Here is a 26,636-nt window from a genome sequence, read left to right as displayed (position 1 = left end):
AAAGGACATTGGAGGACAAGACAAGGTATATGGCAAACATCTTCAGTGTTTCTATTTAAATGCAGAACTAACAACCTAAGACAAGAAGAGACTAAATGTGGTATGTTGTGGGGCAGAAGTGGAAAATTTAACACGCTTTATCCTGTGGTGCCCTCAATACAATGGAATCAGCAAAAATCATTTAAATCTGCAGCAAAGACCATATATTGTTCAAGAAGAGCAGATAATTGAAGAGTGTCTTTTCAGTGAAAACAATGTAGAAGAAAAAAAAAATAATTAAGTTTTGGAAGACGAGAATAAAGGCTAAAAGAAATTGGGAACCACCAGTGAAGATATCAAGACGAAGTAAATCTAAAATTGAAGAAAACGAAGAGAAAGCAGTGACTACGAGAAAGTGAAGAAAATAAAGAGAATACAGTGAATACAAGATGAACCTAAAAATCTAACTATGTAGGAAAAACGACAGGAAGTGCCGTTGAAAAGGCAATACCTTCCTAATAACAACAACAACAAGACAAGCTGCTGGCGTGTTGGGTAACGCCGGGTTACGTGACCGTGTTGGACTGTAGAGAGAGGGGCGGCACCAAACACACTGTTGGAAGTGGGCTACACATGGTAAGGACGACCTAAGTAAGGGAAAGGATCGCGTGAAGGTTAGTAACCCTAGCTGCTTATAGGGTGGGTAAGGATAGATTAGGTTTTGTTACCTATGGAGAGATTGGAATTGGGTTAAGTAACCTTGCTCACTTCCATGGACTTACTCACCTGGCTAGCTGTCCTATTTAGTGAGGCCGTGCGAAGTCAGACCATGGATATAATTAACTTATACAACTGCTAAATACTCCCAAGTGCTGTAGTAACTGCTCACCCATCCACAGGAATGATGGCCTTATCCACACGTACTCTTCGCCTCACCTCAAGGCTCTGGGGTGCATGCCACTCTGCACACCAGCCCTACACCAGCTCCGGTCATCCAGTACTCAGAGGGGCTTGCCTGCCCCTTCCCCTGCAGCAACCAGTGGCTCCATCATGTGTGTGGACAGCTACTACACCTGCTACATGCACACCACATCACCACCACCACCACCTCTGTGTTACTGACCCAGTTCCAAGAAGGTCCCTCACCACTACCATGCTGATGTCACGAGAAGAGCCAGGTAGAATCAAGAATTTCATCAAGAAAATGGGTTGGCTGGATCACTCCAAGGGTGTAAGTCTATTGTCTGTTTTGCAGCTTCATTGTAATCTAGTTATCATTAAAAACATGATCATCATATTTACAATGACAGGTGTTGTCATCTGTCATCCTCATTTTCTGTTATTGTCATTATTATCATGAAAAGTATATGTAAGCTTCATCTTTAGTTGAATTTGAATTTGTTTGTCAAAAAAGTGCAGCTTCAGTCTAGTTGAATAGAATAAATCATTAGAAAAAATTCATGAGGTCTCTTGCTACATACAAAATTTTTGTTCATATCATTCATACTGTATTATATAACTGGGTCTCTCTCAAATAAGTGAGGTGTATTAGTGAATTAGAGAAATGCAGAAAACTAAACTTATACACAAGCTGCAATCACAGTGGAATGTTTTAAATATTGCACAGCTAGAAATGAAATTTTTCCCAAAATATTTTTGTATAATTACATTTTCCTTTAGCTTACATCTGCCTTCCCTTAATGCATTTTACATTTTTTCTCATCTCATTATTATGGCATTTTTATTATTTATTTGGTGTAGATGCTGCTTTGTATTACTTTAAAGAAAATCCATCACTCTAAGATTCTGCCATAGCCAGGCTCCAGTGTCAGTGATGTACCCCAGCCACCTCATACTGCAGTAGATCAACATAGTTTAGCTGCACTTTGCCCTGTCTGTAACACTTTTTTTTTTTTTTTTTTTTTTTTTTTGTAAACTGTAACCAGACCAGAACTCTCATAATATTTCTCTTTATTTTGTGATGCATTATTTACCATTGCTTCTGTTATCATGCATGTGTAAAGATTAAAGATTTAAAAATTCTGTGAAATGGCAAACATTCCTTAAAGTTTAACAGATGAAATAACAGAAACTACTTGAAAATATGTTTGGGAGCTTCATTCTCCCTTCTTGTCTCATATCCTCCTTGATTGTTCCACATTCTCTTCCTTGGCCCTGTTATCTCTCATATCCCCATACCTGATCCCATAACACTTTCTGCAGTTATGAATCTCTAGGAATCTGTATTTCCTTCCTGTGTCCCATGTGCTATCTAATATTTTCTCATCTTCCAGTTTTCCTTTTTATCTTTTGCTCATCTCTTCTCATAGTTCAGTATCTCATTCTCTGCTCCTTATGTATTTCCATAGTTTCATCATATCTCTTTCTATATAACCATATCTCATGCTGTTGCTTATTGATTTCCTTTGTATACCTTTAAGATATAATGAAACACCAGGTAAATAAAAAAATAATGACAATCTTTATTTTACTGTTTTATTTTAATTTATTTTACTCTATTTTCTTTTCTTTTCTGCAGAAGCTGAAGAGAACAGGATTTGAGCTGTATGAAAGTGCTTGTGCAAACATTATGACAACAGATTTTTTCAAAGGTGAGAGACTAAAGCTTATTGATTATTTTAAGCTTTAGATATTATGTAGTTACATGGTATCTGCCTTTTATATTATATCAATAATGCTGTCACTTCTGTTGTAACAAGTTTTGCTTTTTTCTTCAACAGTGCTGTGATATATGAAATTTTTTTTTTTATCAGAACATTACAATTACTGAAAAATAATTGACCATTAATTTTGGATCTACCTAACTTTTTATATAACAAAATAAATAGAAATAACATTCAACAAAAATATTTCCTTGTGTCTGATAATTTTCAGGAAACTCATTACCTTGGTGATAACACTTACTTCAGACTACCAAAACATGACTGGTGGTAATTTTTGTTTCAGTTTTTGATCTGCCTGACACCTTCTACTCATGGTTCTTGTTGGTGGAGCTACACGTGTGGATGCTGATGGTGCGCCTGATGGCTGAGGGGGAGGAGGGAAGGTTCGCACGTAATGCCATGCTGGAGGCAATGTGGCTAGACTGTGAGACCAGGTCCAAGAAATTAGGGGTGAGTGAGTCCCTTTACACTTCCCCTTACTTGTTGTTTCCTTCCTTCTGCTCCATCCATACATATTTATATTGTGTTGAGTTCTTCTTAATCTTAATTCTCTCAGTGTTCTTTTGATTCTTATTTGGATTATTTTGTTAAAAATGGAATTTCAAATTCATTGTGAGATGAGCTTATTAATGCAGAATCATATCAGATGGAACTGATCACAGATTTGTTGACAGATAAATGTACTTGATAACATTTACCATTGACAGTCATGCTGTGGATTATTTTAGAGAGCATTATAGTGTGGGATTTAGAGTGAAGATAATGTTGCTGCACAGAATGGGGATTCGTTAATTATAAATGCATGAGAAAAGAAATATTTACACCAGTATTATCCAACAAAATAATGAAATAAATAAACATTAAGTTCATAAATTTTCAACTAGAAATGTTTTGAAAATATGATGAAAAATATCTAAGGTAATGTTTGTGTGTCTGATTCTGAATAGCTATAAGTATGATTGTGTATGCCTTGTATCAGTTTTTTTTATGCCCCTATGATGTAGTGTTGGTTTAGTGTAAACCTTTGTAGATTGACTAAGAATTATGAAAGATCACTGCTAAGGAGTTTGTTATTTGTATCCACCTCATAAAGGGTAGTTGACCTACTTGTACCTGTCCTTGTAAAATTACACCTGCAGTCTGCCTTTCTCTTAGTATCAATCATTATATAATTTATAGTAATAGCAAAACAACCTGGTAGTTTATCCTCACTGGTTTTGTTGCATCTTATTTTTATTAATTTTTCTTAAACCTTGTCTTCTTCCTTTAGCAATATGGCATCTGTTATAGAAAGCCCATACACTTGATGCCCTCTTTTGCAGATGTCCTCCCTGAGCATTCGCCAGCAACAGATACAAATGCTTGGGTCTTCATTCCAAGCAACAATATTCAGTTATGATGAAGGCCTCATGACCAATGACTGTGTGCTTGCCTCTGCATTGTGGCGTCGTCTATTTTCCAAGGAGTGCAGTGATCCTGAGAGATTAGAATGTTGCATAAACTTTATCAGGAGACAGGTGAGTAGTAGTATTAGAAGCTTTACTAGTAATCGTCTATCCTCATCTGGTCAGTTGCACATACAAGTATATTGACAGAGTGATCTCTTTTTCTTTGTAGTTCACCTTAACCTGTCTAAACAAATAAGAAACACACTTCCTCACTGTCAACACAAAAGACATGTCCAATAGTCTAGTTGAGAAGTCCTTATCTGAAATTCCTGGGACCGAAAGTGTTGCAGATTTTGGATTTTCGGATTTTTGGAATATTTTTATTTGGATTTATAAAATGGGACAGCTTGGGGATGGCATCCAAGTCTAAACATGTTATCCATTTACATTTCATAATCTAGCATGTCCATATATTCTGAATGTAATTTTACAATGGCTGCAAAAAATATTGATGAAGTGTAAACATGACAGTGTGCCCACAGAGAAAAGCTTTGATGCTCAATTTACAGCCATGGGAGGCATCAAATAGTGGCAAATTCTCACACATGGCAATTTGCATGCCCTGAAGATGCTATGCTCAGTTTCTGAATGATTGAGAGTGAGAATCTAGACTGTCAGGTACAGTGGAGGGAGCTGTCTCTCCTGTGCTCCCCTGCATGTTTCCCCCTTGCTGATACCTTCTCATTTCATCACTCACATACCATTCTCCTTATATTATAATGGGTCCTAGCAAGCTTAACAATAAGGAGAAAAGTGTTGTGATGGCCTTTGGCTTGGTAATTGTGAGACTGAAAGGAAGATAGGAAGATCAAAGACAGCCATGACACAGGTGGCGAAGGCAGCTGTTGGGAACAGCTGTCACTTCTGAGAAAAAGAAAGGCTCTGGGTGAAAAAAAAAGATGAGAGATACAGGAATAGTAAGTTGATAGGACATTTGGGTTATAAAAACAGAGTTGTTGCGCCCTCTTTCTCTTGGTCAGAAGAAGCTTGTGAACTGCAAAGTGACAGGGAGTGATAGTTGTTCCAAGTGCTAGTACAGCCTTCACCACCTGTGTGACAACTCATTCTGATCTTCCCATCTTCCTTTCAATCTGACGGTTAATGAGCTGCTCTTGAACAAATGCCATAACAACACTCTTTTTCTTTGTTGTTAAGCTTGCTGGGACCCATTATAATGTAAAAAGTATTAAATGTGAGTGATGAAATGAGAAGGTCACAGCAAGGTAGAAACAATCATGGGAGTGTGGGAGACATCTCCTCCCACTGTGCCTGACAAAGTTGCCATGGGGTGATAATTTGCCACTTTTTGATACCTTCTATGGCAGTAAATCGAGCATTGGAGCTTTGGTTTATGGACAGTTCATAATATTTTTGCAGCATAAACCTTTCCATCACTTTGTGGAATTTTCCATTTGTGACATGTCATGATCGTTAAAAATTTAAGGATTTTTGAGGTTTTTGGATTTTGTAATTTCGAATGAGAGATTCTACTGTCTCCATTTTTTCTGCTTGTAATTTATGTTGGTAATATTCTTATTGTTGTTGATTATGAATTTCTGTTTCATTCATGTTATCATGTTAAGCAAAGCAGCTTTGCATAAAAAAAAAAATGCCTACTGGCTTGCTTAACGTGTAATCCAAGATATGAGGATGCTGTCGTAATATGGTTATTCCTCCCTGTGAGTAATGAGTGTTTCCTCCATTCAGATGGCCGTGCTGGATGGAATGACTCGAGATGAGCTGCTGCTGGAGACCAAAGTAACTTGGGTGCCCATCTTGGAAGATGCACCTGGAAATGTGACTTTCAAGAATATAAGGGCTTTTCTATAGCAGTAGTTTTCTTGATTATTTGTTCATATGGTTGTCTATTTATTGATTCCATACTAGACATGTTGTTGCTGTCATCATCAGCTTATACAAGTCCACTGAAAGACAGAGGCCTCTCCCAGTTATTTATGGGCAAGATTAATCCATATACCATGCAACACTGGATCAATGAGTCTTGGGATGTTGAGTTACAAGGCTATAACTCTGTGACTTCCTCTCAGTCCTACACTCTGTTGGGTGAGCAAGCAGCACAGTATGAGTCAAGACAAGCTCTCCAACCTGTTGGGGATTTGATTCCATGCTCTATCAGATTGTGAGCCAAGCATGCTTCTCATTACACCATCAGACAACATGTGGTATTGTGTGCTCCATGTATACATTTTAAATTCTGTTATTAACAAGAAAGATCAGATATGTACAGGATGCTCTTGACTTTACTTATACCTTTGATAGTCATCATTGATGGTTTTGGCATCAGGAATGCATCATGCTGTGTCTTGTCTATTCTTTTGCTGTTTTTTTTTTTTTTTTTTTTTATTCCTTAAGCCCATAGTGTGCTGTACCATTTATACATGTCAGTGAATGTATTCATGCACAAATTAGTCCTTGCACTCTTCAGATTTGTAAGACTGATTATTTTAAGCATTGTGCATGTCACAATTGCTGGTCCATGCTCCTGAGATACCCAGAGTGACAATGCTGACTGTTGAGAGAGATTCAGGGGGAGAGAGTGTGAGAACTGTATTTTTGAAACCAGTGACAACAAAATAGGCATTAAAAAAGCAGTCCTTCTAAGAAACATCTATGACAAAAATGTAAGTACAGTTTGTCTTGGAATTGTACAAATTTTTATAATAAAACTGTACATATATTGTTATTCACTGTTAATTATTGTTAGGGCCTTCATATATAGCAGTGTTATATGAAATATCTTGGAGAAAAACAATAGAGGCTGGTTTGCTCAATGAGCACTGGTCATTGAAAACATGTAGGTAGGTTATGGGTAAGAAGGACAGAAGGAGTGTTACTTCATTCTTACACCAAACCTGTTGTCTGTTACTCTGCTTCTTGAATTACATTATTTTGCTGAGAATTTTTTGATAAAACTATGATTACTTATTTTACTGGGGTTAGTGATCATTCTGTATAGGAAAACTGTACCCTGAGACAAAACTTCATTGCAGTGGTTGTGCAAGACAGACCAAGCACTATTTGGTGATGTAGATTAAGCCTGCTTCCAAGGAAGTGACTAGAATTTATTGCTTATCACAACTGAAAAGTCACAATTATGAGCACCATTAACATTCTGATGACTATTCCTTCATCTTCCTCTTCTACAAGGATGAAAAAAAGTGGTGATAGTGGTGGACACTGCTACTATAAAGTGCCATAAGAATAAACATGTTCACCTTCCTCTTGTCTTCTCTTTGTGGTATTTATTAGTCAACTAATCAAGATGGTTAGAAACATGTCAACAGGAAGAATTTTTACAAAGGCTCCATATGTTAGTGTTCATGGACGATGCAGTGTTGGTATATAGTATCTCTCATGAGTAACCTGATATAAAAAAAAGGGAAACAAGAAAAATAGAAATGTGATTATGATAGGAGAATGAACCAAGAAAAGGCTTTTCTTTTATATTTCTTTATAATAGAAGGGGACATGTTGATTGGTTTGTCACGGATCACTGCAATAATTATATTTATTTGGGTTCCCCTAACATCTGACTGATCAGTAAGTGTCCTCAGCTGCGCAACTTTATGGTAAAAACAAATAATGGCAAGTCCGAAGGTGTTTGTCGTTTATTAAGAATATTTTTTGTGTTCTTTTAATTATAAAGAGACATAGTGTTGAATGAGGCACTGTCCTCAGCTCATTACTCTACGGGTGTGAGGCATGGACTGGAACAGATCTCAGGCCAGTCACCAAACTGTATTAGTACTACTACTACTACTACTACTACTAGTCACCAAACTGTATTAGCACTACTACTACTACTACTACTACTTGATATACTGATTTTTTAGACGTCTCTCTCTCTCTCTCTCTCTCTCACACACACACACACACACACACACACACACAAAAGTGTGAGATTATAGACGAAAATAAAAGAAACGAGATATTGATAAGTATTGATAGAGGTAATGTTTGTTATACTTAAATATTTATCAGTGATGGTTGATTTAAATGTAATTCTCGCTTAGGAATCTAATAGTATGTCCATCCTCCTGATTTTGCTATAACTTCAATTAGGCGATCTAACATGGATTCGACCAGTCACCTAATAAGGTCAGGCTATCACAAGTTCCATTAGCTGGTAAAACGTGCGTTACATAGCTGTTGAATCCCATGTATTTAACAGTGCCGTTACAAAGGCTGAGGAACAGCAACACAACACGGACGGAGGTAAACAAGTGGAGTTCCACGCGGTGCTCACGCGGTGTCTGTCTCACCTTCCAGCTTGTTGTTTTTGTGTAGGTAAGCAAAGGAGCGGAATGTGAATTATATAAGCAAAGCATGCCACACATCTCAGTCATGCTTCATGAAGATAGGCTGGTGTGCCGGCAGATATGAACTACCTTACGATTTTAATGGTAGGTAGTGGATAAGATGTGCGTCCAACTCGGACCATTCACTATTACTGAGTTGGCCCATCTGGTGAACCAACTCGGACCATCAGCTCTATTTGACTATCACCGATCACAACAAAACGAACCAGCTTATCCATGGTATCACGGGCACTAGCATACTCTTGAACAGCCAAACTATCATGAGCAACACACGCACAAGTATATCCTTGTGAACTTCGATCTCTCAGTCATTGCTTGTTCTCAAGTTTAGTGAACATTTAGCAGCAAACAAAAAATAATGTGGTCCAGTTTCGATACTCTGATTTCGCATTCAATTCTTTTCCTGAAATCTATTGAAAACAAAACAGATTACCGTTGCTGACAATCACGACAGGGTCGGCTTTGGAGGGATGTGTCTGATCAGTGCTTGGTGCGTGTGTGGGAATTCAATGAGGTCCTGGCAGGTACAGTGAGAGAGTTTGGGTTAAGAGAGAAAAAAAGATAACATACTGCCAGGTATCTTAATTATAGGTATTCTTTCACGGTGTACTGCAACAGTTCCCTTATGAGTGATTTTTCAAAAAATCTGTATATAATTCAGTTGTTTATCCAAAGTATCTGTTTTGATTTGCACATACACAGGAAGGTTAGAAATTTCACAATCTCATCAATGAATACATTGTTTGTCAATCTCAGTACTAAATTTCTATGAATAACATAAAAAAAAAAAGGAAAAAAAAAGAACAAAATATGCTGAATGTCACAGTCAACTAGTAAGCTTCTGGGAATAGTACAGTTCTGGTGACAGATTGGTGAAAAATTTACCACGAGCTGTGTCATATCACATTATTGTGTATGTTTGACAGTGATTTTTTTTCTTTTAGTTTTATATTTCAACTTTAAGAATTTGCATTCATTTGTTTTATTTTATTGTTGTTTGATAGTAATTTTGTTTTTTTACCTTAGCCTTTTTAGCTCTATATTTACTAAATCAGGTATACAGGATGAAGAATAAAGATACTATAGGTCCATTAAAGGCAGCAGATGGGGAGTTGGTTAGTTCTGGGGAGGAGATTAGTAAAATTCCGAATGAGTATTTTTTAACTGTCTTCACCCAGAAAAACATGCAGGATATGCCGGATAGTGAACAGATGTTTAGAGCAGATGAGAATGAGAAGCTGACAGATATTTTCATAACTAGGGAGATAGTGGAACAGGGGATAGATAGGCTAAAAAAATTCAAGACACCAGGACCAGATGAAATATATCCTAGAGTTAAGGAATGCAAAGAGATTATTAGTGAGCCGTTAGTTTCTGTCTTTAGGAAATCACTTGAGTCAGGTGAGGTACCAGAAATGTGGAGGAAGGCTAATGTAGTACCCATCTTTAAGAAAGGAGATAAAACTTTAGCGTCTAACTATAGACCTGTCAGCTTAACTTCAGTTGTAGGTAAAATATTAGAGTCAATAATAGTGAAGCACATTAGGGAACATTTAGACAAACATAACTTGATAAATCAGTCACAGCATGGCTTCACGAAGGGGAAGTCTTGCCTGACAAACTTGTTAAGTTTTTACAGTAAAGTGTACGAGGCAGTAGTTAATGGTGATAGTTATGATATCTTATATCTGGACTTCAGTAAAGCATTTGACAAGGTACCCCATCAAAGGCTCCTGAGAAAGTTTAGGGCACATGGGATAGATGGGAAGGTGTTAGGCTGGATAGGGTCATGGCTTAGTGACAGGCGACAGAGAGTTGTAATAAATGGCTTGAAATCCGAGTTGGGTCATGTAATTAGTGGGGTGCCACAGGGATCAGTATTAGGGCCATTGTTATTTCTAATATATATCAATAACTTGGATAGTGAAATTAGTAGTGATGTTAGTAAATTTGTGGATGACACAAAGATAGGTAGATTAATTGGGTCAGAGTTGGATACCATCGCCTTGCAGGCAGATTTAGATAGAATGAATGAATATACGGACAGATGGCAAATGCAATTTAATATCAATAAATGCAAAGTACTTAGTGTAGGTAGAGGAAACCCACACAGTAGGTACACATTAAACAACCAAGCTCTGGTAGGTACAGGATACGAGAAAGATTTAGGAGTTATAGTTATCTCTGAAATCCGTCTTGGAAAACAATGCATAGAGGCCAGAAACAGGGCAAATAGGGTACTAGGATTCATTTTTAGGAGTGTTAAAAGTAGAAGGCCAGAAGTAATATTAAAGTTATACTTGGTGCTGGTCAGACCTCATCTAGACTACACTGTGCAGTTCTGGTCCCCACATTACAGGAAAGATATAGGTCTATTAGAATCAGTACAGAGGAGAATGACTGAAAGGATACAGGGGATGAGTATTCCTTATGAGGCGAGATTGAAGTTGTTAAATTTACATTCTTTAGAGAGATGTAGGTTAAGAGGGGACCTGATAGAAGTCTTTAAGTGGTGTAAGGGTTATAACAAGGGGGATGTAAGCAAAATTCTTAGGATCAGCAACCAGGGTAGAACAAGAAATAACGGGTTCAAGCTGGAAAAATTTAGGTTTAGGAAGGAGATAGGAAAAAATTGGTTCTCAAATAGAGTGGTAGATGAGTGGAGCGGATTCAGTAATCATGTTGTTAGTGCTAGGACACTAGAGAGCTTTAAGAGAAGATTAGACAGGTTTATGGATGGGGATAATAGATGAAAATAGGTAGGTATATTTCATACAGGGACTGCCTCATGTAAGCCTGGTCGCTTCTTGCAGCTTCCCTTATTTCTTATGTTCTTATGTTCTTAAAAAATTGTATGTTTTTATTTAGTTTTATTTTCATTTCATGTATAGTTTAAGTTTTCATATTGTCTTGATGTTTTATTGTAGAGTATCTTTTTTTTTTTCCAACTTGCTGACACCCATGAAATAAATATATGTTTTGTAACTTATAGAACATGTTTTCTATCAGTACACTAGTGACTTTATTTTGAATACAATAAATGTATTTCATGTATTAGGAAGCATTTACTTTTGTACACTACAACAAACCAGTTTGGTGCACACACTGGGCCAAGTTGTTATAGGTGGGCTGACTTGGTCATGCGCTGAGTTGGCAATGGGTCGAGTTGGCCTGTAACTGGTGGGTAACTGAGCCATGCTGTTGAATGATAAAGAAGTAACCAAACAAGTACCTGGAACATTCCAGCATATATTTTTTTTAGTGCAGAACCTCTTGAATAAATACTTTAATGAGCAGTTCCCCACTGTGGCAGGACGCTAACATGACACGTAATGGGATGCATTCAAGCATTTGGGTTCAGGACAGCAGCTGGAGCAGGATGGCATCATATCCCAGAGTTTTCTAACAGCTTCTTCCTTCATGGAAAACCCCTACTCATCTGGTAGGGCTACCAGTTAGTCGCACCCTGGCTTTAATTAGCATCCCATTTGACATCAAGGGATGCGCCAGCTGGCAATTAATTGGGAAAATTTTATTGATTTGGATGGATTAATGAATTGAACATGAGACTTGGACTTGCAGTAAAGAGATGTGGACTAAGCAATGGCCTTCAAATGTGACTGCTGTTGTAGATACAGCAAAGACTACAACATTGGCATCAACATCCTGTTGGCTATTAATTGTTTTGTTTGTATTAATATACATTAGGGCTGTTGTATGTGATGTTTATTAATGCTTTTTTTTATTGAACTTTTATGAAATTGTTTTTATTTAGATGAAAATTTCCTGATTCTTTTCAGAAAGAGCATTTTACTTTTAAGTTTACATTCACCCATACAGAGATATGGTAGTAATTGCTGAGTCTGATGGTGAAGAGATGGAGTTCTCAGACATTGATGAGATGGAGGAAGCTGAGGAGGACTCAGATGTAGAGGTAAGTGATGGACTCTCATGTGTTATGAACTTGACACTGGTTTATAGGCATATGCTTAAATTGAATGTGAATTTAGAAACATGTTGCAGCCAAACACATAAGATGTTTGTTCAATATATTAACTATTCAGTTTTAACTAATTTAATCAGTGGCAGACATGGCTGAGCTTTTTGACATAAATGAAAACTATTTATCATGACCAATTCTCTGTGCATATGATATATGTCCATATTTATTTGCATGTGATACTGTGTTGTTTTTGATGGGTGATTGAAAATTGTTTTTAATGTGTGACTGTATTTACTTGTAAGCTGCATTGAATTTAATGGTGATTAGGTTTTCATTGTCTTGATTTTCTTAGCTAGATAGCCATGTAGTCTTGTCTTAATGGAGCATTGCTTACCTCACAGCTGCAGAGAAAGTTTGAGCGTGGGGAACTGAAGCCAGGCCTGTACCAAGAGGCTGAGAAGGTGGTGAAGGAACACAAGAACAACGTGGTGAGTAATTGTCACAGACAGAAAGTCATTAAGGCTGATAGACGACATAGAATGTGATGGTTATATACTTGGAACATTTTACCTAGGAATAAATGAAAAGGGTCTTCTTACTTTTCAGATATTTTTTCAATTTTTAAACTTTTGATTACCATGCTTAACTTATTTCAGTAGTATTAGTTGGATGAATAATTTACATTGCCAGCTACATGACCAACCACTTTTGTACAAGTAATTTACACAGCAACTTACTGATAATCCTTATTCTCTCATTTCATATCCTTGATAGAGTGGCTTGAAATCTAAATTAGAGCAGTTTCGATTGAAATTACCTTGGATAGAGCGCCTGGACTTTACCTTAGAGGCAGCCCCCATTGCCCCAGAGCTGAATGCAGAGGTGAGTCGTTTGTATATTGTCTTTTTTTTTGTCTACTAGTTGGGAAAATCGTTCAGTTAACTGAATGGTGTAAGTGCAACAATCTTAGATGAGATTTCTGGAATGTTTCTGTATACCTGTGATAGATATGGAGAAAATGGCCACTACTTTAAGGAAGAGACATCAACATAACTGAGACTAAACTGGACTTTGTACCTGCTGTGATGCTTACATCATGGGGAGTGTTTGGTGCTTGTTGTTGGATGCAGGTGACAGCATATTTAATGTGTGGTTACAGATGTTAGGATGATTTTATCAGCACTGTTGATATTGACTAATATATTGCAGGGTGTTCACAGGCCATAATATAGATCCTCATCTTTATCCATTTACTAGCTAAACATAGGATCTTGATTATTATGCTTCTTTTCTAGTCAGCTTTTGTGGGTGGTCATTTTCCATGGCTTCCTTTCATAATTGATATTAGGATTTCAACTTGCTATGCTGTATTTTGTAACTCTTTGTCATGCAAAATAAACCTGTTATGACTTTCCAGATCTTGGAGCATGGCCAGACAAGAGAGAAGCGCATGAAGAGCCAGAACAAGTACTTCACCCTAGAGGATGATCCTGTTCACAATGACTTTGTGAGGGAAATGTCCTTCTACAGGCAAGCTCAGGCTACAGTCTTAGAGGGCTATAAGAAGTTGGAGGAACTGAACCTTCCCACAGTACGGCCCACAGACTACTTTGCTGAAATGGCTAAGAGCGATGAACACATGCAGAAGGTGAGTGGAGCAATTTTGTCCACAGTTGTATCACTCAACCCATTGTGCCTTTTTCTTTTATTCTAAAAATTAGTAGTCACTTATATCCACCAGGCATTCTGAACCAGAGAAGTTTCTGGAAATTTCTTTGCGAATGATAAGAAACCACTTCTATTCCTTGCATATTTTATTTATTTATTTATTTTTATTTTTATTTTTTTTTGGTTGCTATCAGGTGACAGGTTGGTAAACACATGTAATCATGGAGTGTACATTTCAAAATTTAAGTCAGATAAAAATCAATTAAGTAAATAAAATGAAATTGTTCCATTGGTGATCACACCACTTTTCAATGGCTGAAGAGAATTTTGTGGTCAGTGTAATCAAGCAATAAGATCTTGAAAATGTGCTATCAGTTTTAGGTAATGAAAGGAGTCACTTTGGGTAATGTTTACTTCATTGTCAAATCACAAATTTATGTTAGTAAATGTTATTGTCATTCAGCCCATTATCTTAATATTTAAAGCATCTGGCATGATGAAGTTGGAATGAGTTGTGGTGAAGATGTTTTCTTGATGTTCTTGGACCTACACTATTGTAACAGTGTACACAGTGTACTAGTGTCTCATACATGCCTTAATAATCACAGGTGCGAAAGAGACTCATGCAGAAGCAGGTTGGACAACAAATCAGTGAACGGGTGAAGAAGATAAGAGAGATAAAGAAGTATGGCAAGAAGGTACAGATTGAAGTGGAACAGCAGAAACACAAAGAGAAACGAGAGATGCTTGAAAAAATTAAGAAGTTCAGAAAGGTAAGACTGAAAGTTGTTGCTTGCTATTGTTGTTTGCTAGTGTAAGTATATACATATCTGAACATTGATAACATTGATAAGCATCTAGAAGACCACCTTGCAGATGTAGCTTTAAGAACATGCTTCAGTAAAGAGTATGTTGAGAAAAGGGAAATCTTGGTAATTTCTCCCCAAGAACTGATGTTTCAAGAACTTTGAATTTATTATGTATCATTTATTTGGTACATAAGGTTATGCCATTTGTGAACATAATCCATGATGAGAATTCTTGTAATTACATGAAAATGTGATTTGCTTGAAATCTTTTGGACATCTTTTAAGCGCCCTTGTAATGTTGACAATTTTGCATCTCTTTATTTCTGTAAGAAAATTGCACACTGTTACCTGTATTATTATACTGATGATATACTTTACATTTGCAGGGCAAGACAGATTCCATAGACTTCCTAGAGGGAGGACGTTCCTTACGTGGTGATGCGGGAGGCAACCGCTCCAAGAAGGATCTCAAGAAGTGAGTGAATGGACTTTGTATTTACGTGATATTTATCATCATTAGTTATTTCTTATTTGCTGCATTACACATAGTGAATGAAGAAATAGTTAGCATAATTAGATCTGATATATTGCTTATGTAGACCATTTTTGTCATAGCATAGTAAATGTAAAATAAAAATATGATTATAAGCTCTTACCTCATATCTTGTATATACTACATTTATGTTTTTCTACAGTGCAGTGTTTTCCTGTATGTAAGAGCTAGTCTCTTTCAGAAGTGTGCCCTCTAACATACCATATATTTATTGTATTCTCTCTTATCTATGCTATAACAAGAGGTGGTGCTGGGCTGGGAATCTGCTCATCTTTTGTCTATTTCTCCCTATTCTCTAAGTAGTGATATTTACAGGTGCAGCTTTAATTTATGTGGATAAATCCAGTTATGAGAACTGACAATTGCCTGGGTGGTGGGGTAATCTTGTCTGGGAGCTCTTGGGAAATGTTCCATGTTCTGTAATGTTCCATGTAACATAAATCCTCATGTTGTCTGGGTACCTCTGATACTTGTTAAGGGTGATGGAGAAGTCCTTGGCACCCTATTCATGGTGGGCATGAATGTGAGTAGTGGTGGGTTGAGGTGATAAGGATGAAAACTGCTATTTTTGGTTTTGAAATATTGAGATGTCTTGTCCCAACAAGCCATTAAGCACTGATTGTTATTGATATACCCACAACACAAATCCTTGTCATCTAGATTTGCTGTTACAGCCTTGCCCTCAGAGATTGTTCTTTGAAACAGGTGTCAAATATAGGTAGGCAGATAGATGTAAACATTATTTCAGCTTTTGTGTTATGGAAAGGTGGATTTATGGGTGTTTATTTATTTATATTTTCTTAAAAAAAATAAAATCTTTATCTTGCACTGTGTTGTCATGATCTTTCTCTCTTTTACTTCAGGGCAGCATTTAAACGAACCTTCAAAGACAAAAAGTATGGATTTGGAGGAAAGAAGAAGAACAATAAGAGAAATAATGCCAAGGATCCCAAGGATGACAGAGCTCTGCCTAACATGAGGAAGCCAAGGGGTGGCAGGGGTGGCAATAAGAAGGGGCCGATGGGTGCCAAAGTGAAGGGGATGAGGGGCAAAGGAGGAAAGAAAGGCGGACCCAGGGGTAAGGTCAATAAAAATAAGGGTAGATCACGAAAATGAGAGTAAATTCTGTATTTGTACATTCATACACCATAAGCTTAGAAGTTAAAGTTGATTTACTTTTGACAATAAACACATTACTTCTACTTGTACTTTTACTAGTAACATATAAAACAAATATATTGGAAACTTAGAAGATGCTGATATAAATCCTAGCAGACCATGGTTCCAGCAGACAGACCAGCCTTCTCGAGAAGCTCCCTGCTGTCTTGGTGCTGTGAGAGGCCAGCTGCCAGTGTGTTCCTGTTTTGAGGATATCAGATATATGTAATTTTCAGATTGCTGAAGGAATTTATTTATTAAAGGATTTTTGATTTATTAAAAATTATGCAAAAATAATTTTCATATTACATGATTTATGATCTAACAGTGCAGTAATAAATATTGTTAATAATGAACGTTTCCTTCATAGATGAAAGAACATCAGTGTCAATAAGGAGAAAAACTAGTTTGAGATGCTATTCAAGTATATATTAATTATCAGATTATTGGAAATAAAGTTCAGCAGTCTATTCTCTACTCACGAGGGAGATGACTGTGATGGATCTCACATTATGAAAGATGAAGTGATGATAAGAAGAGGTAAAGGGATACATACCTCTTGAAAAGGACTGTGGTGCCTTGAAATCCAAATTTAATTTGTTTCAGGCGGCAGTTCAGATTGTGAGAATTTCAGGTTTTGAAACTATTTTCCCCATAAGAAATTATGGAAAGTGAATAAATCTGTAATGGTTCCCAGTGGTTGTCTTGTTAGTATTGTGTGATGTTTTTTGTTTTAGGATTGTTTTTAGGCAGTTTATTGTTCTTGCATTATTTTTTTTCCTTGTTCATTGTTTTAAAGTTTTAGGTTTTCAAAATTGGGGTGTGTCCATAATCGTGAAGTGCCTTTACGTTGGTGTTGTTTTTAAGAATGTGTTAGTTTTAGGACAAATTTTCTTGAAAAAGCATTTCAAATTCCAATTTTTTTTGAACAAAAGGGCATTTGGATTCTGGGATCACCACTGTAATTGTGGCATTAATTAAAGTTGAACTTTCAAGTACTCACGTTAATAGTTGGGCTGCCACAGAACCCAACCAGCCATGAGTGTTGGTAAGGGAACGACTGGCACGACACACTCCAGCATGGCCTTCCTCTCCAGACACCCGCCCATCACCCGTGTCAACGAGCCACAACTGATATGGATGTATGATTTTCTCAGTGCCACTTTTGAATTACTTATAGGTGCACTGAATTTGGACAAATGTATTACTATCACAGTGAAGAGTTGCTGGAAAGAGTCCATCACCACTGCAGCTAGGGCTTTGCTTGAAGAGTTTTGTGTATGGATGTATAGTGAATAACTTCCCAGAGAAATGGTGAGACTCAGTAATGCTGTATAGCACTGTGATGACAAATACTTCATAATGGAATTTTAACACAGGATATCACTATCATTTGTATTCTCTTTTGAAACTGACTCAGTTTATTCAAAATAAAACTTAATTTGATTTTTATTGATGATGTCCTCCCTTAGATATTTCAGAGAAGACTCATTTTGTAAATATTTAAGATTAATTGTGGTTTTGTCTTTATAGTTTCATGGATAAACGTAATCCTAATATTTAGCTCACTGACACCCATTTCTAGCTATGAGATATGTGTGCAGCTTCAAGTTGGCACCTCACAAAGAACTGGTATGGTTAGGGATGATATACTGTCCTCTTTGATGTGCAGGAATGGTAAATGGCTAGCCAAACAGCATGCAGTGCTTACACTTTATGAATTCCTGGATTTTTTTTTTTATCTGTAAACTGCATAAAGAGCAGTACAGTATAACAACAAATCCAACATGGGACCTTCATGTTAAGACTTACCGCCAGCACATAGCCAGTGTGTGCCAGGTCCTGCAGAAAATGCCTCTTCTGCTTGGCATCATCTTGCTCATGATTTGAAGGCATTTCATTCTGGTCTGAGGTATCCTGGAAAGTATCTGCAAAGTGCAGAAGGTAAAGTACAGAATTCATGATCTTCATGTATATTTCAGCTTGGAATTATTTGCTTTACAGTTATATATATATATATATATATATATATATATATATATATATATATATATATATATATATATATATATATATATATATATATATATATATATATACAGAATTCATGATCTACACGTATATTTCAGCTTGGAATTATTTGTTTTAAAGTTTTATATATATATATATATATATATATATATATATATATATATATATATATATATATATATATATATATATATGCACCTACCATAAATCATACTTCAAATTTTATTTTCTATTCATGATTTAATGATACACTTTGTAATTCTTGCTCATAATAATGACCAACAACAATGAACTGCATCTCCTGGTCACATGATCAAAAGAATAAACAAACTATATTCTCAAAGTGTATTGTGTTGCTAGTGGTGTTTGGATATTATCACATGTTTAGTGTCCACTTGAGTCTTTTTAATCTGGAAGTTGATACAGTGAATGGTCATGCATTACTGGGATTTCTGTTTGCATCTGCCATTTGTGCCGTGGTGAAAGATTTCAGTGCTTGTCCAATGTATGAATAGTAGTATGGTTAATAGCATTGTAATCTTTCTTTGGATTCTAAAATATCTAGAGTTTGAACCTAACACTATACTGTGACAAAAAAAGGTTGTTATGATGATAATGTGCCATAGACATTTTGAGGCATTAGAAACCACAGCTATCCCACTCAGATAACAGTAAGATAAAAGACAAAAGTTATGCATTACTGTCATAACACCTTTAAAGTTCTTGAAGGGATGAGTGAGTTATTGTACCTTTTGAAATTGCATTGTTCATCTGCCTGAAATCTGGCTGCTCAACATCCTTTTCTTGTGTTATGTTTCCCAAACATTCAGGTTCACTTGCTGGCTGGAATACCTCAGTTCCATATCCAAAGGCTTCTAAGGCTGAGTAAAGTGCATCCTTCCTGTGGTTAGATTGATGACTTGTATCACTGATATGAGGATGTCTCTGGCTAATGAAACTTTTCATTGGTGTGAGTGTTAATGCTTTAGTCATAGGATTTGTTAATCCACATTTTGAACTGTCTTAATGCATTGCATGCATGGAAAAGTCATTGATTTTTTTTTTGTACTCAGATTCTGACAGCTATAGTTTTCTTTAATTTTATGCTTCCTTCATGTAAATTACTTGTCATGTGACAAGTGTCATGCCTCTGTAGCATAAAGTGACTAAGAGCACTTACCATCCCTCTGCTGGTCCTTCACTGCGTCGCCGCCGCTTTTTCCCGTTCATCTGATTGGTGAACTCCTCTATTGTGTCCTGGGGAACAAGAAAATTAGGTGATGAGTGATTGTGAACTAGGTAGCATTACATACCAAGAGATGAATGTATTATTTGGAAGACAATTAAGTAAAGATATCTTCATCATTGCCTTGAAAGACAGGTTGCATGCTTGCTCCTTTTCCCACACCAGTGATAATGAATACACAGATTAAATTTCACCTGAAAATTGGAGAGGAGACCAATGAAGGCAATGAGCGCTACTGCCTGGGCACAGTCGAAGGCCTCGTACCTGATGAGGAGGGGAAAGGACATGCAATATCTCTCTCTCTCTCTCTCTCTCTGTGTGTGTGTGTGTGTGTGTTTGTGTGTGTATAGATGCATATTATCTATAACGTGTTGTGATTTTGATATAATTTAGGTAGACTGTATATACATACACTCCACGAGCCTCATGAGTCAAGTCTTCACTCCCCCACATGGCAGCTGCTGGTTCTGGATACTGTTCCACCACTTGCACACACTCTGGAAACGAATAAGTGTGTGTGATCAGAGCTGATGTCATGTGAAAGATAGAGTTATTAGTGGTGACTATCAGTATGTGCCTGAACAAGTGTGTAAAAGGATCAGTGAGTTGTAATGTGTAGAAAAAAAGTTCATGTAGGGTCGTGCAGCATTCATGAATTGGGATAAGAATGAACTAAGAGAGAGATGTGCCAGCTGCAGCATGATAATTTTCTAATGTGGTTGGTTTGCTGATTACTATAATATTCTACTTTATACAGATACAATATTTTTTGTTACTAGTAACTCCCATTTACTTGAATTATTCACAATGAAAGTGAAGGTTGATATTGTTAATGCTGGTTCAACACAGTCTTAAAAGTTTAGATAAATTTCAAGTACTTCTCGCATTATGACAGCCGCTTCTTCCTAAAATTATGCCGACGTCTCTTGGGATCCATTGTCGCTGTATTGTCCCTTGCATCACGTGATTTTGATGCAACATTTGTACGTTTGTTTTTCTATGTGGTGATTAGCTAATGTCCCTCGAGTTTGTATGTTAAAAAAAAAAAATAGTAAGGAAGGAAAAAATATCAACGATGTCCACCAGCAGAAGTGTGACACAAAGTTATGAGGAAAATATTCCAAGATGGCTGAAATGTTTTATACAGTAAAATCCTTATAATTCGGCATGATAGGGGCTCCAGTTTTGCCGCATTATTCAGTATTCTGAGTTATGTAAATCCTCCGTTCCCTTTTCACCCTTTGCATAAACAGTCAAAATTTTGAAAACACTGCACTACACAGCAGCAGCAAAAGCTTAAAACAGCACTTACCAATGAAGGGCCTGCTGTATTCATGCAGTCCAAGCAGAGGGAAGCCTTGTGGTAAGATTTAGATTTTGGGTGGGGACTCAGTCGCATGTTTTCACAACAATATTGCATTACATACACAATTATTTATATTCACTGCACTGTTCTGCATTGTACTGTACAACCTGACAACAGAATGTGGCTGAAACTTGGCAATATGCCGAGATACATTTTTTAAAATTATTTATTTATTTTTTTTTTTTTCGTTATTTGTTTGAATTTGAAATGGATTTTTCAATGAATATTTCGTTGCCTTGTCGAGTGATATTAAATTCCGTGTTATACAGTGAAGAATTGTAAGGGTTTTACTGTACTGCCACGTGTGGAGCCACTGCCTTCCTAGAGTTTCCTTTATGTTTTCATGTGTCCGCAGTGTTGTAAGTTGTATTCACGTGCTAAAGAGAGAAATACAGTAGCGTAATATACTGCCACTTGCACACACATTCTGCAGGCATGAATTCCGGTGCACACAAAAGATTTTGCACCTTTTACTGACAATGGATCTTCAGAGAGTCTTGTTCTCATGAAGAAAACTTAAGATTGAAAAATATACAATAGCAGTGCTACCAACGTCACCCCTCGTCGTAACAATATTGTTTTACATAAATATTACATCTCTCTCTCTCTCTCTCTCTCTCTCTCTCTCTCTCTCTCTCTCTCTCTCTCTCTCTCTCTGTCAAAATGTGATCTCACACAAGTGATGTCACCAGTGACTATCGTGTGTCGTTGTTTGAGCACACAGGTGTGTCACAACGGTTCAAGACGCATGTTTCCCCATCCCTACACCTCTTCAAATTTCTTACGAGATAATTTCGCATCTTTCATCTTTGTGCCCAGGCGCCACAACACCACACCATAACAACTTAGCACCACACCACGCAGGCTAAATATTTCCAGCCTTACGTCACTTACCACACTCACTACAATCTGCAACATGTTACAGCTTCAAAATAAAATAAAATAAAATAGAGCAATGTTGCAACGAATTTAGCTTACCAACACTGCACCTGCGGGTCACCTGCTACTCCCTCGCCGCGCCGCCACCTTTGAATAACGTTCCCCTCACTGTGTCTGGCTCGGGACTGTCATAAAGACGTCATGCACACCTTGCCTCGTTCCTGCACATCTCGCCTCCCCCAGACAAGCCCGGTGGTCCCTCCCAGCCTTCTTGAACAACTGTCCAACGCCTTGCCGACACCCCACCGTTACAGGAAATGATCCTATAACGAGGAGCTTGAGGTGTTATGTGTTACTGGCAAACCACACCGTTACGTGGACTCGATGCCGTTTCTGCGTGTGTGGTGAGAGAAGAGTGGCATGATTTTGGCGGAGCATATACTCATAAAATCACACACATATACTTTGAGGCTTTAAATGGAAGGGGTGAGATAGGATAATGAAGGTTAAACATTTAGAAATCATTTTATTTTTTTCTCAGTTCACAGGAAATCACAACTTTGCATCGTTTAGTTTGATCGCAAGTGAAGGAAAACCGCACCATCATTATGAATCAAGTGTCAATTCGTACTAGTGCTATGAAGTAAAAAAAAAAAAAAAGGAAAATCCTCTAGTTTGGGAGATACGATGAACATTTCTATTTCTATTGTATTTTGTTTATTCATTTATCAATTCATTGGTCCATTTTAAGAAGCGTACTCAAAATTTGTGTAAAAAAAAGACCCACTGACATGCCGGTCCCTGAAGGAATAGGGTAAAAAAAAAAAGTTATCCAAAATTGGAGAAGTGTCTTGAAAACTCCCTCGTTAAATAATTCGTCATAGGAAGGAGGAAATGCAGAAGCAGGCAGGATGTTCCAGAGTTTATCATTTTACATCACATTGGGTTAGAGCTTATGCTTCTAAAGGGCGTTGTTGGGTGAGCGATGGAGGTGGGTTGGTGTGAGACTTGCTGGCCAGGTGGCGTTGCTTGTGAGGGTTTGGCAGGCAGGGAAGGCTGACGCACATGTTCCTTCACCACGCCGCCCCTCTCGCGCAGCCTCCAGCATCGCCGAATGTTCCCCATAGGATGCTCGATTCACCAAGTTACTGAGTATATGAACGAGAGCATGTCAGTGTATCAGTGCGAGAAAATTACTGACCATGGTATAATTAACTTTGTTCCATCACACTCTGAACAACTACTTAGTGAATTAAGCCAGCTACTACTACTACTACTACTACTACTACTACTACTACTACTACTACTACCGCTGCTGCTACTTCACTAGAGTAACAAACCTGAGCAGCGTGCCAAAAATCCTGCCTGACACGCCATACTCTGTCGCCAGGGCGCGGTTCATCTCACACACTCTCCTGCGGGCACAGTCTTCTCCCTCCCGATGCCACGCGCCGTCCTGGCCAAGTGGCGTTATTATTATTATTATTATTATTATTATTATTTTTATCATTATTATTATTATTATTGTTGTTGTTGTTGTTGTTGTTACTATTTGTGTGTCTTTCGTTAATCAAATCCACCTCTTGATTGAAATGAGGTGACATTTTATCGTGTGTGTGTGTGTGTGTGTGTGTGTGTGTGTGTGTGTGTGTCCTTTCTACCATTCTAGCAGGCTCCTACCATGAGAGGGGGAAGGAGGCTTGGCAGGATATTGTACAGGTGGTCGTCGCCTCCCTCGCTGACGAAGGTGAGGATGTCAGGCTCGCCACTCACACTGTCCCTCGCCCCCTGCCTCGCCGCCCACCGCCTCCTCCGCAGCCCTCTCGCTCCCTCCTCCGGGGTCGTCACGTCCTCGATGATATCCTGAAATAGTTATGTTCATATGTATGCCTGTAGTTGCTGTATTTTAATAAGCTATAAGATGGGTTAGACAGGACAATGATACTTTTTACCTTAAGAACGCTACTCCTTTTTGTGGTTTCATTGTTATTTTATTTCTTTGAGTGTGTAGTTTTGTGATAAGAAAAAGTGCACGTAAGTATGAAGAGTTATTGAGGGGATAAGTCCGATTTTTGTTTAGTGTTTGTGTATATGTCGTGTATGTGTGTGTGTGTGTGTGTGTGTGTGTGTGTTTCTTAAGGTCTTGGTTCATATACTTGCTTTCCTTTTTTTCATTCTCTCTCTCTCTCTCTCTCTCTCTCTCTCTCTCTCTCTCTCTCTCTCTCTCTCTCTCTCTCTCTCTCTCTCTCTCTCTCTCTCTCTCTCTCTCTCTCTCTCTCTCTCTCTCTCTCTCTTTGGACTCACCCTCAGTATGTCCACGAAGAGGATGAAGCCGAGCAGCGCCAGAGCAGAGTTGCAGTCCACGTAGCGGGACACTCTGCAAAGGGAAGGAGAGGGTCACATTACTTCTTTCCTGTTGTAATATCAAGCAGCTGCCGCCTCGCCGCCTCTCAGTAACCCGTAAGCAGGAAAAGGTTATTATTCTTACGAGACTTGATTTTGGTTAGATAGAATATTTTCTTTTCCTGATTTTTACTTTTTGATCTATTTTTCATCTTGTTTTTTTCCTATTCTTTTTATCTTTATCTTTTTCTTTTTTTATTTGTATTATTACGCTTTGTTTGTTTGCTTTTGTTTGTTGGAAGGAACGTTTGAATCACTTTGTATGCTTCCCACTGCCTCTCAGTAACCCACAAACAGCAAAACGATAATTTCCGTACGCGACTGCTGGTGTGGCTAGGTAAAATGCCATATGCTCTGCGCTAGGAAAGAAGAAATGCTTGTTTGTAGACTTCCGTGTAAAAAGCAACTCTAAAATAATGAACAGTGTGGATGATTTCTTTCTTCTCCACATTTTTCAGCTCCATGATTATATTCCTGTTGCAGCGAAGCCTTAATTATACGAATAAATACGTTAATTAATCAACCAGTTAAGTATGAGAATGTCCTTTTCTTTTTCTTGCGATGAAAAAAAAAAAAAAATCAGCAGCAATTTTTTCTACACATCTGAACGCAAAAAAAAAAGAAGAAAAAAAAGTACGGTAGACATGGATAGATGTAAAAAATAAATAAATAAATAAAATGAATAAATAAATAGAATAAATAAATAACTAAATAAAATAAAGAAGCGTATTCCGTATGACTTTCCGTGTACATTCAGAGGTCCGTAATGAAAAGAACGTAGAATTCTTATCCACAGAGGATGAGCGTGAGGAGGAAGTAATGCCAGCAATCTTTCCCTAACAACGACCTGGCAGCTCACCGTGACACCTGCAGCTCGAGTTACTCCCTGCCACTCCCGCTGCTGCTCTTCTCGGTTGTTCTACTCTTTTACCTTAGTGCAAATCATACGGATGACTGAATACTGGAAAGTCTGCCCCCGGAAGTGTAAATTTAGCATAGTGGGGAAATATTGCACGAGAGAGAGAGAGAGAGAGAGAGAGAGAGAGAGAGAGAGAGAGAGAGAGAGAGAGAGAGAGAGAGAGAGAGAGAAAGACATTGAAAACCCCGTCCATAAATACGAAATCCTGCATCTACTTGTAAAAAAAAAAAAAAAAAGGCAGTCTCATATATATTTCATTATTTTTTTCTATTTTTATTTATTTATTTAGTTTAACATCATGATTTGCCTTCACGGACCGTATTGTGAAATATTTCGGCACCTTATCGCGACTACTTCTGCTACCAGGCTCTGTTGGAAGCTCTTCGGGTTCTCAAACACGTTCGTGACTCTAATGACAGTTTAACAAGGATTCCGTATGGACCCGTAAAAAAATTCGATTTACTGTGCGTGTGGCCTTTGAAAATAATCCTTTTGAGAACTACCGTTATCTCCTCGTTCTGTAAAGTACATACTCGTATCTTCAAGGATGTTTTCAGGATTCTAGTGATAGTTTAACAAAGATCTTGCATCATTAGTGGACAAAACATCCGTGCAAATATATGTGGCCTTTGAAAATAATCCTTATAAGACCTCAGAACTCTTAAAAATACGTCTTTAATTGGTAAAACGAATTCTGTACCTATTTCCATTTTTTTTCTTTTCTTCCTACGACTTGAACTGTTTCGAAAGCGGAGTGTCAAGGCATCTCAAAAGCTATATCAGGCAAGCTTTTGAAATCTCCAACTAGATTATTCTTCTGGGAGTGGTATATTGAAGAGGCTTTTTATAATTTTATTTATTTGTTTATCTTTCTTGACTGGATTTCTTAACAATTGAAAAAAAAAAATGAAGCTATATTTACCACCACCACCACCACCACCACCACCACCACCACCACCAAGACTTACCCATAACCGCTGGCGGCCATTGTCTCTCCATATCCAGCAGATCTGTACGACCCTGAGGAAATCATGAGCAAAACATTAATTATCAGTTGCGTAATTCCCTGGAGTGGTTACGTGATAGGATTAAAGTTATGAGTCAGTTAAGGGGGAGCAGGGGGCAACGTGCCTCCTATTGCGTTAAAAAGAAGTTGTACAAAGTATTATTTCCTCGTATACGGTAGTGAAAAAAGTAAAATAAAAAAACA

At 37.6% G+C, this 26,636-nt stretch overlaps 4 protein-coding genes across 8 annotated transcripts in view; 2 read left to right on the top strand and 2 right to left on the bottom strand.

Annotated features, from left to right (window-relative positions):
- The first annotated feature begins 481 nt into the window (after nucleotides 1-481).
- Nucleotides 482-6,815, top strand: LOC135094241 (ubiquinol-cytochrome-c reductase complex assembly factor 1-like). Of its 2 annotated transcripts, none has more exons than XM_063994169.1 (6): nucleotides 482-615; nucleotides 879-1,210; nucleotides 2,519-2,591; nucleotides 2,947-3,113; nucleotides 3,986-4,180; nucleotides 5,819-6,815. In XM_063994169.1, the coding sequence occupies exons 2-6, from the start codon at nucleotides 881-883 to the stop codon at nucleotides 5,939-5,941; spliced, it is 888 nt and encodes a 295-aa protein (XP_063850239.1). In that variant the 5' UTR covers nucleotides 482-615; nucleotides 879-880; the 3' UTR covers nucleotides 5,942-6,815. The 2 variants fall into 2 exon arrangements, with proteins under 2 accessions (XP_063850239.1, XP_063850246.1); XM_063994176.1 differs by having other exon boundaries at nucleotides 513-653.
- A 1,460-nt stretch (nucleotides 6,816-8,275) lies between these two features.
- Nucleotides 8,276-18,028, top strand: LOC135094228 (probable rRNA-processing protein EBP2 homolog). Of its 3 annotated transcripts, none has more exons than XM_063994146.1 (8): nucleotides 8,276-8,415; nucleotides 12,292-12,385; nucleotides 12,796-12,882; nucleotides 13,169-13,276; nucleotides 13,812-14,042; nucleotides 14,671-14,835; nucleotides 15,258-15,346; nucleotides 16,288-18,028. In XM_063994146.1, the coding sequence occupies exons 1-8, from the start codon at nucleotides 8,291-8,293 to the stop codon at nucleotides 16,538-16,540; spliced, it is 1,152 nt and encodes a 383-aa protein (XP_063850216.1). In that variant the 5' UTR covers nucleotides 8,276-8,290; the 3' UTR covers nucleotides 16,541-18,028. The 3 variants fall into 3 exon arrangements, with proteins under 3 accessions (XP_063850216.1, XP_063850225.1, XP_063850231.1); XM_063994155.1 differs by having other exon boundaries at nucleotides 8,306-8,419; XM_063994161.1 differs by having other exon boundaries at nucleotides 8,343-8,419; nucleotides 12,252-12,385.
- On the bottom strand, nucleotides 16,528-22,341 carry LOC135094250 (uncharacterized). 2 transcript variants are annotated; one of them, XM_063994192.1, is made up of 8 exons: nucleotides 22,204-22,341; nucleotides 20,272-20,356; nucleotides 20,054-20,123; nucleotides 19,794-19,870; nucleotides 19,363-19,514; nucleotides 18,395-18,510; nucleotides 17,586-17,713; nucleotides 16,528-16,783 (listed from the first exon to the last, which is right to left on the bottom strand). In XM_063994192.1, exons 2-8 carry the CDS (start codon nucleotides 20,310-20,312, stop codon nucleotides 16,693-16,695), a joined length of 675 nt encoding a protein of 224 aa, XP_063850262.1. In that variant the 5' UTR covers nucleotides 20,313-20,356; nucleotides 22,204-22,341; the 3' UTR covers nucleotides 16,528-16,692. The 2 variants fall into 2 exon arrangements, with proteins under 2 accessions (XP_063850262.1, XP_063850273.1); XM_063994203.1 differs by lacking the exon at nucleotides 22,204-22,341 and adding an exon at nucleotides 21,172-21,285.
- A 672-nt stretch (nucleotides 22,342-23,013) lies between these two features.
- Nucleotides 23,014-26,636, bottom strand: part of LOC135094251 (uncharacterized) — a 5,153-nt gene continuing 1,530 nt past the window's right edge. The window contains exons 2-6 of the mRNA XM_063994218.1: nucleotides 26,395-26,446; nucleotides 24,409-24,481; nucleotides 23,785-23,967; nucleotides 23,445-23,560; nucleotides 23,014-23,252 (exon numbers count right to left, since the gene is read on the bottom strand). Coding sequence (XP_063850288.1) covers nucleotides 23,066-23,252; nucleotides 23,445-23,560; nucleotides 23,785-23,967; nucleotides 24,409-24,481; nucleotides 26,395-26,446 — 611 coding nt within the window. The 3' untranslated portion in view covers nucleotides 23,014-23,065. The remainder of the gene's footprint in view (nucleotides 23,253-23,444; nucleotides 23,561-23,784; nucleotides 23,968-24,408; nucleotides 24,482-26,394; nucleotides 26,447-26,636) is intronic.

This window comes from Scylla paramamosain, chromosome 3 (genome assembly GCF_035594125.1).
Source record: "Scylla paramamosain isolate STU-SP2022 chromosome 3, ASM3559412v1, whole genome shotgun sequence".
Lineage (NCBI taxonomy): Eukaryota > Metazoa > Arthropoda > Malacostraca > Decapoda > Portunidae > Scylla > Scylla paramamosain.
Note: the sequence above shows the minus strand (reverse complement) of the source record. Positions and strands in the feature narration are given on the sequence as shown.